At 37.8% G+C, this 19534-nt stretch overlaps 1 protein-coding gene across 15 annotated transcripts in view; it reads left to right on the top strand.

The window, feature by feature from the left end:
* TCF4 (transcription factor 4) overlaps positions 1 to 19534 on the top strand; it is a 385601-nt gene that overhangs the window by 239792 nt on the left and 126275 nt on the right. For 10 of the 15 annotated variants that reach the window (XM_027525688.1, XM_027525689.1, XM_027525693.1 and 7 more), the window contains 2 exons: positions 7503 to 7632; positions 8130 to 8179. In XM_027525688.1, the coding sequence (XP_027381489.1) occupies positions 7503 to 7632; positions 8130 to 8179 (180 nt within the window). The remainder of the gene's footprint in view (positions 1 to 7502; positions 7633 to 8129; positions 8180 to 19534) is intronic. The other 5 variants (XM_027525705.1, XM_027525690.1, XM_027525685.1 and 2 more) reach the window with 1 other exon arrangement.

Here is a 19534-nt window from a genome sequence, read left to right as displayed (position 1 = left end):
ACTCTGTTCATTTCAATATTTAGTGAGCCGTTGCCAAGGCAGATCTTAGTACGAGGCACGAAGGGGAGTTAAAATAGGGATCAGCCATTGCCTCGTTTAACTGATATAAACTAATTTGACCTTCATGCCATATATTCCTGAAAGAGAACTTTAGCAGAGAAACTGTTAACGCACATCAGATGCAGACCCTCTTGAAGCAGGAGGCCACGTGGCCCTCCGGAAGGCTAGTCAGGACTTAATTTCACGATGACTTGGAGATTTCTTTATGCATTTTCTGCTTCTCCAGATAACCTCCATTTCCTCATGTCAGGCAGTAGGCTGTCATCTTATGTACAAGATTTAGATAGTTATCAGAATATTTTAGCAAATCCCATACCATTGGCTACTGAACTTTACTTTACAGGAGCACCTATTTGAGGTGCTGGTTAGTAAGCAGGATGAATGGAATTCTGGCCCATGTGTTCTGGAAAAACAGTCTCTACGTGAAAACTGGTTTTGTAGACTCTTGCTTAGAGGGAAAAGTATTTATAACAACCCTTGACATGGAACCTCTCCCGCCCAGTATGAAGAAGAATGACATCTGACAGTTTGCTCTTCCTTTATTTTACTAAAATAGCAACCTGGCCAAATATACTTTTCAGCACATTTATTATAGCCACATGTTTATATTTAGAGGAGAAGTGGTGCTAATTCCCTAGTATGTTAACAGGTCTTATTCAAATTTGTTCTATTTTTACTTTGGAACAAAATTGCTGAAGAGAAACATTTTAAGGCAAGTAGTGATTACAGCGTACTTATCAGATTATATATTAAATAAACTTCCTGAACTGAGAAAGTGCACAAACTGAAAAGCAGGTAGTTATCTTAAATTCTATATTGTTTATGTAAGATTTCTTCAAATCCACTTATGCTGTAGGTTATTCCTTGCTTTTGTGTTTTCTTTTTGCCAGATTTCAACTTTCTCACTAACAAATGTAATTCTCTTTTTAATATGTAGTAGATGACCCGAGATCTCAGGATGGAATTTCACAACCCAAAGAAATACCTCTTCACTTTATTGTATACAATAAATTATGTATTTTTTAAAATTTGAGAGGTAGTCAAACAGGTGAATGCATAAATCTTGTCAACCCTTGGGCAGTTGTAATTTCCATACCAAAATGCAGGAGTTTTTTACCTATTACTGTTATACATTAAGTAACAGTTACCATGGCAACCTTTGCATCATATTATAACATTTAAATATAAGGTATTGTGTTTTTACAGGAAAAGACAATACATTTGAATTTTGTTTTTTTGAATGTTTGGTAATATATAATCACTACTAAAAAGAAAAATTTTGTTCAAGGTCAAATTGAATTCTTTGTGAGTTATGCAAATTTCCAGCCAAAACCATGAAGTACATTCATTTATTTCTTGGGATGTCATGGGGGAAGCAAAGATTTTTTTTTTAATTGTATTTGAAAAATACCACATAATACCATTTAGTACCTATAATTGACCTTACAAAGGGAAAACCAAAAATTGAACTGTATTTAATGTCATTCTTTAGTGACTAATGCAGTGGTAAGAATTTGAATGAACACATCACATGATTTATCAGGTTCTACTAAATATAATGCATTTGCTATTTTTGCATACCCAGTTGGTTAATTGTGACTAGTTTTGATCTCACGTATAGTTGAATTAACTGAAGCAGTTTGCTTGTGCTTGCAAAAGAGCAAAATGAAATGAGCCGTTGACGTAATCCTTTTGGCAGTTCCAGGAAAATGGCCACTTAAGCTGAAATTATCGAGATTGATTGTTGGCCAGTTTTTTTTTATTAAGTATGGAAGAAAACTAGCCATTTCTTGTTGCCAGCGTAGCTCTAGGCCATGAGGATATCATCACTGTTTATATCAACTACCGTATTTAACTCTTGTTCAGGTTTTTACTAGTGATTTTTCAAAACTACTATCTCATTTTCATCTGAAAGTGGTATAGGGGCTCTAACTGACATTCACAACTTTTGAGGCATCTTGTAAATGATAATCAGTGGATGGGAACACAGGGCCATGAACTGCAGGAAGGAGTAACCGTGTGCTGGACTCCGGCTCAACTGGACATTATGCGTGTGTTGCTTCATCTGCTCCTGATAATTCTGTTATAGAACTTTTATTATTCCCTTCTTACAAAGGAGGAAAACCCAGTTTAGAGCAGTCGCACAGCCACCTGTCAGGCGCATTGCTTGCATGCCTCTGAGCTAGAGTTCAACCTCTCTCTCTCACCTCAGAGTCCTCCATCTTTCCTTGCAAGGTTTGGATTCAACTAAACCGTTTGGATTCAGCTTCTGACTTGTTACAAGGGGCATTATACTTTCCAAGTAGAAATGACAAACATCGACCCAAGCCCTTAAAAGAAAATCTTTGCTAAAGAATAATTTCAATAATTTGCATTTCTCTCCAGCACAATAGCAGTCTGTTAAGTCCCTCATTACGAAAGTTGTCCTTGCCATTCTCCCTTTCCACGTTTCCCAAGTCCCCTTTGTTGAGCCCAAGCTAAGACCGAGATCAAGGTAAACCACCAGAGGCGCGTTCCTGGGCCTTCAGGTGCAAGGAGTAAAGGCTGTCCAGGACCTGACCTTCAGGTGCGTTCCTGGGCCTTCAGGTGCAAGGAGTAAAGGCTGTCCAGGACCTGACCTTCAGGTGCGTTCCTAGGCCTTCAGGTGTAAGGAGTAAAGGCTGTCCAGGACCTGACCTTCAGGTGCGTTCCTGGGCCTTCAGGTGTAAGGAGTAAAGGCTGTCCAGGACCTGACCTTCAGTTCTGAGCTTTGCAGTTCAGAAGTGGACAGGTGGAAATACAGTGTTCTTCATTGCCCTTTGGTGTAAGATATATTCTGGGGTTGTGGAGTAAGTGCCAACAGCAGCAAAATTATCACCCCCTCCTGCTACTGTAGAAAGTCAGCAATGGCCCTTCTGTGGTCAAAATGGCAAATTCAGCAGCAGCTATTTGACAGGGATTTGCAAAAACTTCCCCATGGCTGTTAGGAATCTTTATTCAGCAGTGTCTTCAAAAACCCGATTCTGTGCAGAATTAACTGTGTACAAATGACCTCAGTAGTGAATTTCCTTTTTAAGTCTTTTAAACAAATCTAATTTATAATTTTTTAATGTGAATTTTGCATTTGGCACTTCAGTCTCTTAGATCCATCTACATACATCCCTCATTTGTAAGTTTTGGAGTGGTTCAGAATTTTATTTCCGTATTAACGTAAAGCCTTCTAAAATTCCTGGCTATAAAGAGTCAGTTCACCATACAAAGCCACTATACATCACTTAGGTTTGTGATGAAAGAATGCAATTGCAGCTGTGTGAGTACTAGAATACCCAAACATGAATTAGACTCACAAGCATTTGGCAATAGTTCAGAAAAGGAGCTTAATCTGGTTTCATCTGAGACTGCTTTTCTCTGTTCTCTAGCATCCCCCCAAGATGTTGTGTCTGATATCGGATCACAACGCAATGGGAGTGACGCAAAGTCAGAGAAAGCCCTAAGAAACCAGGCGCACTTTTGATTTTCCCCAGAGATTTTTTTCCCCCTCTGACTTTTTTTTTCCCCTCTCCTCCAAATTTCAACTCTGAAATTCTCAAGGTCATTCACCTATTAGATGAATTAATTATAAGCCAAAAAAGCAGCATTCATCGTACTCTGATCTCACTCATATCTATAATTAAGGGTAAATATAATCTTCCTTTTTAGAAATGTACCACCCACCCATTACATTTAAAGTGCTGACTGAAATGAAATAATAGTTCAGTGCAAGATGATTTTAGTTTAACAAGAAAAAAGTTGATAATTTAAGCTTGAAGCAGTTAGTTCTATTTTTGATTACCATTCAGTTATAAATCTAATTTAAGATATATGCTGCCTTTCTGTTACCCACGTTTTAATTCATGGTTTGTCTTCTTGGTTGCATAAGCAAAGTTTGGTGGTTTATCAAGGATGTTAAAAAAGCTCCCCACAAAGGCAGTGGGGAGCAAGGTTGAGAATGTGCTAGAAAGATAGTCGGAGAACCAGCTCTGATGTGAAACAAACAAAAAGTTTCTTTGAAAGGCCCCTTACAGAATCGCTGCATTTGGCATTTGAGTGGCTGTGCTGGGCCTGGGTCTTTGCAGACCCAGGGTCTTTGATTGCAGAAGATGGATGAACCCCCCCACCCCCACCCCGTCAGTGTTTTTAAATTGGGTTGACTAAGTCACTACATTTTATCCTTTGGTTAGGGTATTTTAACTCTTAAAATGGTTGGTCTTTGGACGAAAATAAGGAGCGAATAAGGGGAAGAGAGGGTCGCATCACTTTGCAGGCAGTTAAAACAAATGCTCAACTCTGGCTTTAAGATTTACAGGTTAGCTCTGCGAGATGCCACATCTTGCTTCCAGTGTTTCCTGGCAGACCAGGGCGGCTCTCTACTGGGACCCAGCGTAACCGCAGAGCATGAGCTTGCACAATTCGAAAAACCTAAGACCTCTATAATCCTATTTCAGGCAAAGATGAATTTGCCCATTTTGAAAGTAGACTTAAGCTTTCGCACTTTTGTTAAGTATAAATTTGTCTTCAGATATATAACATACGTATATATGTATGTATTGAAAGTATATGCACATATAAATGTGCATGTGTACATGTAGGTAAATTCATATGTAAAGGAATGCTTTATTCATTTTGTGTAATATTTAATTTTACCTTACTCAGTTGAATGGCATTAAGTTTTTAAAATGCACAAACTCAGGTTTCCAGCCAGTGGAAAAAAATTTTTTTTATCTTTCTCATGGCTAAAGAGAGTTAAGTACGTGACGTAAAGGCCAAACAATAGTAAATGGTCATTGTTCATTTTACAAATGTCCTCTACAATAAGAACACACATATTTTTATCTTAATTTTTCCCTTGGGGGGTGATTAGGGCCTCCCTTAAGTGTGAGGAAATGCTTATTTTTGTATGCTTTAGAAGAATGATTCTATTGTCTGAGTGAAAAAGAAAAAGGAACAAACATATCTAAAAAGAAAGAAACAGGAATGTGCTTTGTCCAAAAAAAAAAAAAAGCAGGAGCCACTAAATGTTGTAAGTGCTGTCTGCTCAGTCCTGTGTCGCTGCACATAGTTCGTGTCACGTAAGAGCTGGAAGCCTGATTTATTTACAACTGGTCCACGGGATGACTTTCTTTAAAATTAACAACAATGAGGTCAGCTACAGCCAGTTAGCTATCTAGTTATCATTTTATATTTTTCACAGCTCTATTGTGAATACTGCTCACAGTACAGCAAGCCTGTTTGTTTTGATGGTGACCTATTGAATGCATCGACTTTCTTGAGAGGGAAAACCTTTGCCACTAGGACCAACAAGAATTAAGCAATGGTTAAGCTCATTAAAAAGACAAGCAAGCATTTCACCCTATCTGCTCAGCCCTTTGGGGGATATTTTGTATAATTTTAGGAAAAGAAAATTGCAGAAATAAGGGTGATAGCTAAACTATGAAGTTACCAGTAAGATCATTTTCAAACTCCTCTTTCCAGTGAAATGAAGGCTCATTTGTAGATTTCCCAAAATGTAAAGAGGTTGTGATTTAAATCATTTACGGCTTTATTGATGGGAACTGCAAAGAAAACTTGGACTTAAATCTATTTATCAAGAGCGAAATTTCAGGTTGACATTCTAAAAATTTTAAATGCCACTCCTAAAGTGATTAAAAAATTTTTGATGTTACACTCTTGGTTTCCTGATTTATTGGAAACTATTGTAAAGAGCTCTCTAGTTTAGTTTGTCATTGGCTTGCATTTTGTTTTCTTTCCTAAATTCGGAAGAGGCCGTAATTGAATATGCAAATGTCAAATTTCTGTCTGGTAAATGATCCGGTTGTCTCAGGCATTTGGTAAATATTAAGATATTCGAAATGAGTTTATACTCAAAATGCCCTTCTGTCCTAAAATCTCATCCTCAAAATTTTAAAGTAACATTTATTATGTGTCTTAAACTGGAAAAGTCTTAAACTGGAAGCAGTGAAGGCAAGCTTGTCAGTAGCTGATTAGTCCTTTATATATGACTCCTCCAGCACTGACAAAAATCCCTCAGAATAGAGGGATTCTCTTTATGATATTTAAGCTATATGGTGGTGGAGAGGGGATGTTTGAATTTTTGATTTTCCAGCTTATGGGTCATATTTGACCAACTGCTTTCACCAGAAGACATGCCACTTTGTTGAGCTATTTAGGAATCAAAAAGACTGTCTTAATTTAAAACAAGGACCCTTTGTTTTAGTTGGTGACTGCCTTGTGAAATTTTTCAGTTCTCAGCGGGTTAACCGGGGAACAGGGGCAGAGTCATAATTGGCCTATTTAGAGTATTTTGCATGTGAATAGTGTGTTAGTGAAGCATCTCTAAGTCTGTTGTGAGTGACATGGTGATTAGAATTTAGATTAGGGAAAACACATTCTGTACTTTATCAAGGACAGTAATTAGTTCAGTCAGTAAAAGTTGATTACAAGTAACGATAAAGTTAGATTTTTTAGTACTTAATTTTAAAATTTCTTTATTTAATAGTAAATTTGTTCTTAATATAAATGGTAGTATCTACACTGGTTTTCTTGCATATCCGAATAATTAAAAGAACAATGTGTTCAATGCAGAGTATAATCAGGCGATTTATGTATTATGGGTAAGTTTCTATGTAGTTTTTAGAGACTGTCATATTATTTAAGTTTTCGTATGTCATCATTTTCGAAAGTTTAGTGATTTGTCATGCCATAATAGGTTAATGATATTTGGGAAAGTTTTCTAGTGTTCAGGTAAACGTTTAATCTGTGGGGATGTGTTTTAGTTTCTGATAGTCCTCAAGAGGGTATTCTGAAGTCCTTTAATGTGCTCCTGTTGGTTCAGGATGCCTACTGTTCCTATAATTTTGGAAGTCAGTGTGAGCATTTTGAATTTCCTCCTGGTTCAGATGGCATTCTGTCTTCTGGGGGTGCGGTGTGAATTCGTGGAGGGTCTCGCAGAGAGGCAGGGTTCCCAGTGGATATGAATGTCTATACTCTTCCCCCAGTGTGAGCAGTGGGGGGAAGTTGTATGCGTCTGAAAAATCAGATTCTCCCTGGTTCTTGTTCAGGGAAGGGCATGACTTGTTCCCAGATATGAACCTAACTCTAGATCAAGAAAATTCTCACCTGACATAAATGCCCTTTACTTACAAGGTGAACATATCAGTCGTCTTAAAAGACGAAAATCATGTTTAACGAGCATCACCTTCTACCTTCTTCTCCAAAATTAAAGAACTAAAAATTCACAGATTCGGAGCAGCTTCATAGACGGCTTTTCTTTTCCTTTCTGCCGGGTTGGGTTTTAATTGTTTCAGCTTTAGCAGATGCTGTTTGTTTTATTGCATTGGTTTAAGTACTAACAAGCAGTTGGTGAGGGGGGTGGCGAATGTCAAAACTTAACCTTATATGTTTGTTTTTCCTTTTTAACCTTTTAGCAGAGTCTCCTTGGAGGTGACATGGATATGGGCAACCCAGGAACCCTTTCGCCCACCAAACCTGGTTCCCAGTATTATCAATATTCTAGCAATAACCCCCGAAGGAGGCCTCTTCACGGGAGTACCCTGGGTAAGGTATTCCTCTCTTTGAATGCCTGAGTGATTATTAGTAATCTTTTTCTTTCTCTTTCTTTCTTAATACCATCCTCTCAACCTATCCTCACTCCACCCCTTCTCCCCCCCCGAAAAAAGCCCCATAAAATTGTGCTCAATCTTTGGGCTCATGATCGCCCCCCCCCCCCTAGTAATACGTTGAGTGGATATGTTAACAACTTATAGTAGCAGGAGAACTATTTTGGTGTATGCTTATTTCTTGTTTTCTCTTGGCCGCCCAGCTAAGGAACCTCTTTTAAAAACCAAAGCATTAAAAAGTTAAATCTCTTCATTTTTATGAACGAGGCAGACTTTGATTTCTGCCAGAGGAAAAAGATGGTAGCAGTAGTGACATTTTGCTAAAGTAACGATTTAAGAAAATCTGGTTGACTCTAAATGGCTTCGTGCTGTAATCTGTCTGAGTTAGGAGAATGGGCACGCAGGGAATCTCACAGCCTCCTCATTTTCTTTCAGAGGTTCAGACAAAGAAAGTTCGAAAAGTCCCTCCAGGTTTGCCATCTTCAGTAAGTACTGCTCGTTTCTGCTTCTGTATATTGTTTATTTTGTTCAGCTCTGTATTGATGCCAAGGAGATAGGAGTAAATGAGGTCCCATCCACCACAGCGGCGTGTTTTATCTAGAATGTGGATGAGGTAGCAGTGGCCTGTACCCCCAGCCACCTGACCCACATTGGAGTGATTAATTGCACATCCTGGAAGACAGGGTGGGTGTGTTGACACTCAGCTGGTTAAGCGCTGAAGAGCCTTGAAACGGTGCCTGAGGTTCCAGGACTTCTACCTGCACAGGGCTTTCAGGAGAAGAGTATTAGTTTCATGTGTTGGTTAAATTCTTTGTCGGTATTATGATGATTTATGGATTTGCATGCGAAAGGAGATTTGTGGAGAGGATTTAGGAAAAATTTACATGGGTTTCAGCCCAGAGTGCAGGGAGAATGTCTCTATTTTCTAGAGAAGGGACTGAATAAAGGCTGGGAAGGTAGCTGCCTCGGTGGCCATTTGTGTCTGGAATACCAGGTGGTAACTAGAAGAATCCAGCTAGAACCAAAAGCATTATGGGTCTTTTTACTACCTAGAGCTTTGAGCTGGGGTTGCTGGGGGTCTCTCCATTTGCCAGCAAAACAAAAGTTGGTTATGATCACAGTTAAATACATGATGTTTTATTTTCGATCCTTATATATATATATATTTGTTCATATATATGAAAACATATGTTTTCAAATTTGAATACCTAGGAAATTTAATTTTGTTTAGAACTGGTCCGTTTCTAGTAATTTCCCCCTTATGTAGAATCAAAATATGAGTTTCTCTTTTCTTTCCCTGTTTCCTCCTTACTTTCTTCTGCCTTTTGTTCTTCTTTCCCTCCTATAATAAATTTCTATATGTATATATAGTTTTAATTTAATTCTGTGTTCTGTAGAGCATTAGTATTCTTTGAAAAGAATGCTAATGAGCCTTATCATAAGTTCTTGTACTCTAAAATAAAATTATATTGAGATTTCTGAAAATAATATTACCAATCAGTGCTTGCATATTAGTTTTTATTTCATTTTTAATAAATTAGAAGAATAATGGGTTTTGCAAATGTGCTAAGATTAGATTAACCCAAACACCTGTGTATTTGACTTGATTTCAGTTCAGCTCATCCAAAAAATTATTAAGCGAATATATCAGAATAAGTCTTATCAGGGAAAGAGCAAATTTTGTATGCTGATTATCAGAGACTCGGTAATGTTGAAGAAGCATCACAAAATTATCCATAAATATAGAAAAATATTGTGTAAATAAAACTGCCAATGGTGTATAAAATAGTCACTTTGGACTACCAATAAGTCGTTTAAAAACATACCGAGTGGTTTTATTCTTGTGTTTCTGTGTTGTCTTGAAATTGACTAATATCCTCTCAGGTTTTTATAACCATATTTTAAGCTTTAAATTTGTGGTGGATTTAATGTAGGTGAAACTTTAGCTTGTAATAGCTTTTATGACAACTTCAAATGATACAGTACTCACAGCTGTTTACATTTTAAACCTGTCTGAACCTAATACGGACAGTATTAAATACAATAAGTGGACCTTTAAATATTTTAAAATGATAGAATAAACTCTTCTATAAGAGCAATACAAAAGTTAAAGTGATAGTACACTGTTTATGTCTCATCTTTAAATTAACTTAGTTTATTTTTTTTCAATGCTGAAATAAATTATGCAGAAATTTGCAGAGTTTCTAAGGAGTGCTTTGGTGTGGCATTAGATATTATCTATCCACTTAATCATTGTCAACAACAGTTTCTCATAATTCACTGTCGATCTTTAAGTGTCTTCTGTAGAGCTAACTGGCCAGTATAGAATATGTTACTGGTATAGTTTTTTCTTTGCTGTTAAGACAGTTATGTGTTACTGATGCGTTGTCATATGTTCAGAACTATAAGAGTGTCTTTCCTTGCTTCCCTAAATCTGGAATTGGAAATTTGTATTACTTAATTTTTGGCGTTTGATGGTCCGTTTAGGGTTTCCTCTTTGAAAATTTATGTTAGCTAGATGTTTTGATGGTCCTGAAGGAATAGTTGGTATTTTGCTCCATAAAGAACTTTTTTTGAAAGATAAGGAGGAAAACTAAGTTGAAATGAGAATTTTATCCTTGTAATTTAAAAATTTTGTTTCGCTTCTTGTTTGTCTGCTTTAAGCAAGACGAAGGCTGTTTGGTTGATTTTAAAATCTAGTCATCTGTTTATTGTCATTACTTCAACAAATCTCAGCCCTTTTTTAACAGCAGTTTAGCTCAGTTTATATTAGCTTTGTTGTATGAATTGGAATGCTTATTACTGATAACAGAATCCACATGCCTTATCACTGAATAAAATAAATATTTCAGTTTCATCTAAAATGATGATCTGTGTTAGATATTATAACACTTTTGCTCCAGTAGATCTGTATTTCTGTATCTTCAGTCCTCAAATAAAATTATGAATATTTATCCCATAAAAAGATGCTTCTAAAACTTACTTCAATATCTATGAATATTTTTATGACAGATAAAAAAATGGGGATAATAAAAGGTTTCTTTTGGAGTGATTATGACTGGATAAATACATTTATATGTTTTCATCAATACATATTTACCATGATAAATCCTAATAAATCTGTCACAATCTGTTCCGTCAACTCACTTTTTTTCCCCTCCTTTTCGAAATGGGCCCTTTCTCTTCCTTACCATAAAGGAAAATGTAAGTGGTGACATCTGTAATCAGATACTATTTATGGCACAACTCGGGGACAGAAGCCGGGCTTCTCTCTTGCTACCATTAGGCTGGATCTTCACAGGAAATCGAGAGAGTGAGGGGCTGGCCTGGCCCTGTTTTTGAAAATAACGGCAGCATCTGTGGGATAGAGAAAACATAAGCCTGGCCCAACGTCGTGTCACAGATCTGGCAGGATCCTTGAATGTGTTTGTACTGTGCACTGCATCAAGAGACCTTGAGTCACTATGGAAGCATGGCCGTGATAGGGTGGCGGAAGGACCAGCCTGCAGGGTCGCAGCGCACAGGCGCAGTGGAGGGAAGGGAGTCTGTCCCCGTGGAGAACAGAGGCCTATAGTGAAGGGCTGGGGTGATGTTTTCTTAAAGGAGAAGCTGTGTGAAATTGACAACTACCTAATTGCCCACAAGAGCCCTGCTTAGTGCTGCAGAACATTTTTGTGTTCTTGTCTCGTTTTAGTATGTTGCTCTCTTCAGCCACATCTCAATTTCTGATAGCCCTCATCTTTGGATGGGACTTTTAACAATACAGCTTTGTTTTTTGTGGATGCGAGGATTTATCTTGCCTAATTTCTTGCATCTGCCCGTGAACTAATTGTTTGATTTCCACATCTCGGTTTTTCTTTTTGAAACCATATATCATCTTAAAGTTAACATTTTTCCACTTTACTGCTCTGTCCAGCAAATTTCCTATCTTGTATAGCCTAATCATCCTACATACTGAGTCATGAATTCATGCGGAGAAAAATACATCACTTTAAATCACATTTTTGGATAAAATTTTGGATAAAATAAAATAAGATAAAAAGTCTTAGAAATTAACATGGAAGCCTTAAAATCTAGAAAGCAAAAAAAAATTTTTTTAATGTGTTGCTGTTTTAAAATATTTTTTTTCAAATACACAGGAAAAACACAGACACAAAGGACATTGTCTTTCAGAAATTTTCGTGTGCCCACCAAAGTGTAAACACATAAGACCTGTTTCAGAATGCTATTCTTGTAACCAGAAACTATATTAACAGCTCCAACCCTTCTACTTCAAGTATTGGTGGAATTTATCTCCATTTCTAATCCAATTTAGTGACAGTCTCACTAACATCCTCAGTTGGAATCCTTGGAACTTCAGAATTCTCTGGAAATATGAAGTTTTATCTTTAGAAACAGTCTATAATCTCTCTTATTACAGGCTATCTTTTTTTTTTTTCAAACTGTACTTTTTAAGAAAGTCTATTTTCTGTGTTAAATTGCACTTGATTTTTGGTTTGGTTTTTGGTTTTAAATTCAGAAAGATCTAACAAACTTTGTAAGTGGTTAGAAATAATTTTGAACACATGAATTTTAAAGAAAGCAATCTCAACTATGGTAAAGAATCTGAAATAAAATTTGCACCCTCCAAGAAAATTTGAGATATAAGTTAATCATTAGGTAGACTTGAAAAATAAAGACTCAATGTGCATGAGAGAGACCAGGTTAACCAGTTTTTTTAAGGGTATACTTCTTAAGCAAAATAAAATCTTTAAGTCTGGATGAGACATTATTTTACAGAATAGATTTTTAGAACTAACAGGAAAAGTTGTATAATGCTGACAGCATTAAATGTTCTCAGTATTTTCCATTATATAAAAACCTTCATATTTGAAGGTTGCAAACATGATGTTGAGTTTATATCCTAAGCTATTTTTAGATAAGTTTTTTTTCAAATGCTTGAGGAAATCACAATTTAAAAGAGAACTTGGCAATTGTTTCTTTCTTATTAGAAGCCAAGAAATTATATATACATATATATATATGTAATTGAAAAACTCAGTACTTAAAACACTTAATTTCCCCCACTACTTTTGAAATTGATTTCAAGGAAATCGTAATGATGCTTTTTCATGAGAACAAAATTTTAACTTGAGTGACAATACAACTTTTGCTAAAATAAAATTTATGTTGATTTTAAAGTGAACTAAGTGTCAGCCACCTGGGCTCCATCCTGTTTAGAAAAGTCTAGAAGACAATTGTGTGATAAGATATAAAAGGGGGGGGGGGCACTTCTTCAAAGTTCTTTCCTAGAGAAGCAGATACTTTGTGAAAAAGTGTAGGTGTTTACATTAAAATATTAGCTCATAATAGTTACCTTTAAACTTAAAGTGCCCATTTCCAATTAATGGTATTTATGTCTGAGGAGTGGTTATTTAAATTATGCTTATTTGTTATGAAAATGTATAGGCAGAAAGAAGGTGAAGGATAATGCAAGTAAATCATTCCAAACAGGACAGAAGTATTTTTCACAGAATTCACACAGAATATGTAACATGACATTGGGAAGCACTTTGAAAGTGGCAAAAATACTCATCACAAAATAAGTATTTATTTGTTTTCTTTGAAAACCAGTTTTCTCCTTTCCCCTGCAGTTATAGGTTATAGAAATTAGGCTTTCTTTGAATTGCTGGTTGTGAAAACAAGCATAGGAGGATCTCTATATTTAACTTTACATTGAGGATTCTTATTCCTTGAAAAGTATTTTTGAATACCTATAAAATTCATCCAAATAAACAACATCTATCCCATAAAGCATTCCAGTGTCTCAGGAGATTGCTCAAAGATTTATGTATTTTTGTTTGGAATTTCAGAATCATAAGGATTCTCTTCCACTGCCGTCCTTGTCTTGAAATCCAATTCTGCTCCTTTTAAATTCGCCTTTTTAAAGGTGTCTTCTCATGTGTGTGTATCTTAAATATAAAGTGAGAAGAAATGTAAGGGAGAAGAAAAACTTCAGTTAACTGTGGGTGAAAGGTTTGTGCACTTCTGATCTCTGTTCGGATTATCCTTACAGATGATAAGGATGTGTGCTTGAAAGACTCACAAGACACAGCCATCAGCTCTCTCCGCCATGGAGCTGCCTTGTCAGCCCCCTTTACGTGATCATCCCACTGAGCAAGCGCTGCTCAGGTGGCTCCTGTGGTGCGCCTCCCCTCCCTCCTTCATCTGTTTTTCTTTTTTAACCAAGTTTTCAGTATTTCACCCACTTAGATTTCTGTTGAAATTTCAACAACTGGAACCATAGCGTTCAGTGTAGACCTGGAACCATAGCGTTCAGTGTAGACCTGGACTCATTTGCTGAAAAAAGAGAAATACATTTCAGGCAACTGTTATTTCTAACCTTATGTTATCACCTTCACTGAAGAGTATATTTTGCAGTGAAGTCTTGGGCTTCCTCTGAGTGGTTTAATTATTAAGAAGTTAAGAAACAACTGTAAGGCTGCTGGAGAGGCTAGAGAGAGAATTATGACAGGCTTGCGTGTGTTTGGAAATTATAGAAACTGGTTCTGCAGAATCTGGCTCAAGTACCTTTATTTTATGTTTGTGGAATAATAGAGATGCTTGGCTTAATATTCGGTTGAGCATCATCTTTTAAACTTTTAATATTTCCTTGACTGAAACATTTGTTGATTTTCTAACATTGAGAAGTTTTCTCTTTCTGCGCCTCCCCACGCTCACCACCAATTACTGACAACTCTGCTTTTTCAAGGTGTGTCTTCTTGTCTTCAAGCAATTCTAAGTTTTTTGTTTGAAAGTTGTGAATGAAAGTCAGATTGAATTTGGAAGATTTTAAATAAGATGCTCTTAGAACAAATACGTAGCAACAGTCCTAAAAGGTGTAAAGAGTCTCTTTAAACATAGTGAAGTTTTATTTTCTTAAGGCAGGTTAGATTGTGTCAGGCTGTTGACAGACACTTGCTGTGTTGTTTTATTTTTTTTCACAAATTGCACTGAATTCTTACACTGAACATAAAGTTGCGTTTCAAAGCAACAGCATGAGATTCTTAGCCTTGGTCTTCACTGTCCCGGGGTGTGTGTGTGTGAACACAAACATGTTCATTTTCAAAGGAATGGGAGCTTTTCTTAAAATTCGGTGCAGAGTCTGTAATTGTACTACTCCGTTACTTTATCTCAGAACAGCAGCCTGTGAGTGGTTCTGGGTGTTTCGGGTTTTTGGCTGCCGCGGTGGCGTAGGTGCAGAGCTGGTGGAGTTTCTGCTTTTCTAGAGCCTCTACTCCCTCTTCAGAGAAATGCAGGTAGTGCAGAAGAGTCTGCAGTGTGGAAAATTTCAGGGTTGGAAATAAGGATGATTTTAAGTTTTAGGGAGAAATACCCATTTGAATTCCGAGAGAATGTGCAAATGGGATTTTGAATAGAATCTTTTAAGAATTCCATTTCCGTGCTTCAGAGACACCCACTATTGTCTTTCGAGTCTAATTTTGTCGTCGGAGGAATTAATCAAAAACACCCTGCTAGGGCTGAAACTTGATCCATAAGCATTTACTTCTGGAGTAATCAGAGGAGGGTCTGTGCATGCATTACGTTTCACTGCATTTATTTTGAGTGCTCCGTGTCACAGAAGAATGGGGACGTTGTATTGTGCAGCTCCCTTCGTGGCCAAGTATAAAGGGAAAATTTTGGTGTGTTTTCCTCTATCAGTTGTATTTTTCAGCCCTGGTGATGAAAGAGCATGTCCTTTGTGAAACATGGACTCCTGTTAGAAAGACTCAGGTTTTCTCAGAAAAACGACTCTTGTGGTACCTGCCTTCCACGCACATACAAGACCTGTCAGTCTCCACTGCTGTTCCCATCCAGGGATTTTAGAATAATGCTATTTTGGAACAATTATTTTGATATCATCTGAGACAGAGTTCCTAACTGTCTCCAGCAGCTTCCTCCCTCCCAGCCCATATCATTCTAAATATGCCTCCTGGATTATACTTATAATAATATTGTAATGGCTTTCATTCTACCGATTGGCACAGTATATCATTATATCATTAGCTGCTATGAGAAGGCAGTTTCAAGTAGGTGGCTGATTCTTGGCGGTAATGTTTTTGAGTAACCCTGTTTGGGGAATACGGCTGTTTCACAGGTGCTCAGGTGTATAAGCCCAGAGTACAATAATATTTTCTGGCTTGCTCATTATGAAACGAATTTGAAGTGCAAAATAATTCAATAATAAGTGGACTATAAAAATTGGGCTTTATGATAAGAAAGTGTAATAGCTTGAGATGTTAGCAGAGGAGATAAAAATAAAATTTGTTTAAGAATGCAACAGTACTTAACTCATGTGTCATTTCTCCTGAAGCTAAGAGTTTAAAAGAATATTCATGGCCTGGTGATGGAAACTTGTTGAATCAGTTTGAATGTTTTCAACCTTGAAGCTAAATAGGAAATAAACCTATTTCTATAACTGTTACACTGTTTGAAAGTATTGTTGTATAATAAACAGATACACATTCTGCCACTTACATTTTGTTTAATAGTAAGGCCTGTGCTTCGTGAGTGAAATTTCAGTGGCAAAACCTAGGGAGTCCTCATAGAATGCCTTTATGTCAATTTTATTTTTAAGTGTATAAGATGTTGTCACATATAATCTGTAGCTTAGTTGCTAGTGCTGGGCAAAAGAGAACAGAATCGAACATATTTATTATGGACAGATACAGTTGGAATTAGAAAATTCAAACCCCAGTAAGTATTTTAGAAACAATACTATTTTGTTTTCCCTTTAATAAATTACATCAGCAATCTAGCTGTTAAGCGGAACCCTATAATAAACTGGGAGCACCCGGGTGGGAGGGGAAAAGTCATTTTTAGAAGTTTTCATCCATTCATTCATTGCTTCATTCACTTCTTCCTTCATTTATACTTATTCAGAGCATTTCCACAACTAAGCTAAAAGCCAGACATGCCATGTGTTGTTGAACAGTTCTTTCTCTTCAGTGTAGGCTTTATCTAAATTGCGAAGCTTCACAACTAAGGTCCTTGGTGTTTAGGGAGATGCTGAGTGTAATGTCGCGCACTGCCCAATTTGGGGAATGGCCTTAGCATTTTAAAAAGAGCAGAAAGTCTGGCCTTTTGAGAAAGTTGTACATTCAAGAAATGCAGTCACACAGTGTCATACCGGGATGTTTTGTCCTTTAGGCTTTTTTATGGAACAGCGGAATCCCCTTACTCACCTGTAACCACCTTGGAGAGGGTAAAGGTCTTTTTTGTTTTGCGTACATCTTTTTTGTCCCATAGAAACTCAACTCATTGCTTTCTGCATATTACTTAGAAATATATTTCCACTGAATGAATATGGTAATAAAAGTGGTAGAGTCATGTGCAGACAAACGCCACTAGAAATCTTCCTACTTTAGTGTCTCACGTCCTCTCCTTACTCACTTAGTGGCCTTGGTTAGGTCACAAGCCTGTTCTGTGGTCTCCAAAATAGACAGAGGTTAGGGTTGCTGCGTGAGCTGATGTTGGTGTACTGGGAGCAGACCCTTGACCTGGTGTTTATTCTGCACCAGACACTGAGCACTTTGCATCTGTTAAATCATTTATTCCTTCACAGATTCAGTGAGATGGGTGCTACTGTTTATTTGGGGATAAAAGAATAGAGGCACAGAGAGGTGAAGAAACATGCCCAAGGTCACACAGCCAGTATGTGGCAGAGCTGGGATAGTCACCTTGGCAGTCTGCCCTTGAGGTTTCTGTCTGTGTCCTTATTCATGAGGCTGTAGCTGTTTGGAACACTTTGTGGACTGGAAACTTTGTGCAGCCTGGCTCATTTAGCAAATATTTGACGATCTGGAATAAATTGAATATTCACAAGTTTCATCTCATTGTAGAATGACCCTCAGTACCTCTTAAGTCACTGGTTATAATGCACAGCTTTGGCCCAGGCATATCCGCTAGAATATCCAGATATGCCAGGATAGGATCTCTCTACTAGAAACAGTATCATCTGCTGGTTAAGAGCATGGAATCTGATCACCTGGTTTTTTTTAGTTGATTGTGCCAGTGACTAGCTACCTGGCTTTGGACATATGATGTCATTCTTGACTCTTTCCCTGGAAAATGGGGAAAAGATACGTCCCTCCTAAGGATATCGTGATAAATATATATCACGATATATATATATATATATAATGTGCTTAGCATATGCTATATAATGTGCTTAGCATATGCTTGATGCATTGTAGGTATCTAGAAATTATGACAGCAAATGATATTCATGATAAGCCCTGGCAATGCATTGTCAGCAACAGAGTAACTGCCTTTCTTCGGACACTAAAGAAGTTTTTTGTTTTTTTTTTTTCTGTTTTTCTTTTTAAAATGTTTTATTGGACTCGAGTTGCTTTACCATGTCGTGTTAGTTTCTTCTGTGCAGAGTGAATCAGCTGTATGTATACATGCATCCCCACTTTTCCTATTTCTTTCCCATTTAGGTCACCCCAAAGCACTGAGTAGAGTGCCCTGTGCTATGCAGTCTGTTCCCATGAGTCACCTATTTTAGACAGAGTAGTGTATATATGTCAGTCCCAGCCTCCCAATTCGTCCTGCGCTAGAGCAGATTTTTAACATGCAGCCTCCTGAACGTTAACTGGAAACTAAGGCCAGTGTCTCAAGTGCATTCAGAAAAATTCTGGCTAATGGAGACCACTTGCTTTTTCTGAATTGAGGAACTACTCCGAGCACTTTCTCTATCTCTTTGTCCTTACAATGGTATCCATCAGTCAGAGACACCTCGTCAGCCTTTTTAGTCATCGACTAAATTGCTCTGCGAAGTTTGTGTTGGAAGGATGTTCCCCATCTTTTCCCTTTTAGAAGAGGACGTTAGGCCAAGATGACAGAGTCTTCATAACATGATTCTCTCTGCCAGTAATTTGTTTATGCCTAAATCAGCCCTGCCTCTAAGTGATAAGGAGATACATGCTTCTTATTTCTTATTCCATCAGCGTCATCCTGCAAGCGACCAGAAGCAGGGCTCCCAAGTGATGCCCCTGCTCTCCCTTTGTAGAGCTGGTGGTGGCACTCATAAAAAGTCGGGCCGGGGGCTCTGACTTCATCTGAGAAGACGGAGGTGCCTTGACTAGGTGGGTGTGCGTGGCAGCTTGTTTCTCTTCTAAAGTAAAACAGAGTTCCATTTGTTTAGGACTGTTTAGGTCCATTTGTAACAATACGCAGGATTATTTATACAGATGTTTTCTGGAAAAGTCAAAGAATTGGGGGATTCTGCCCTTTGCTGCCTAGTAATGTGTTTTTTCTCAATGCCGTTGTTGAATTCCTTTGGCTGGAAGAGGGGGGCAGTATTTTTTCTTGTGAGCTGTGGGAAACCTAGAACAGTTTTTTTCTAAGGGCTGATTCTTGAATTCTTGCATTTAAAGGGGGGGAAAAATCTGCTAAAGGGGGTGGAGGAGAGAGAATGACCGATACACTTCACGACAAACATCTCTTCCCAGCCAACTTCAATGTCCAGCAAAGCCAGGCCCCACGTACCGCACTGCAGGAAAGGTCCCTTTGGGCCAGACCTCTTCCTGGTTTCCCGGAGCAGAGATAACGCTTCGGTTTCCAGAGACAGAACCTTTCTCTGGGAAGTGGGAGAGACCCCACCAGGTCGCCCCTCAGTTGTACTCGTTGCCACCTTGTGGATTGCAGAGGATATTGGTTTTCATCAAACTTCCACCTCAGTTTGGGCTTTTTATGGCAAGTGCACTTTGGCAATGGGTTGCTGAGTTCCTCACCAAAAGGATCCTGGTTTGTTCAGCAACACCTCACTCCTCTTCTCACAGTTCATTTATGATTCT

The sequence above is a fragment of the Bos indicus x Bos taurus genome, chromosome 24, assembly GCF_003369695.1.
Source record: "Bos indicus x Bos taurus breed Angus x Brahman F1 hybrid chromosome 24, Bos_hybrid_MaternalHap_v2.0, whole genome shotgun sequence".
Taxonomy (NCBI): domain Eukaryota; kingdom Metazoa; phylum Chordata; class Mammalia; order Artiodactyla; family Bovidae; genus Bos; species Bos indicus x Bos taurus.
The sequence above is the reverse complement of the archived record's forward strand: the minus strand, read 5'-3'. Positions and strand labels throughout refer to the sequence as shown.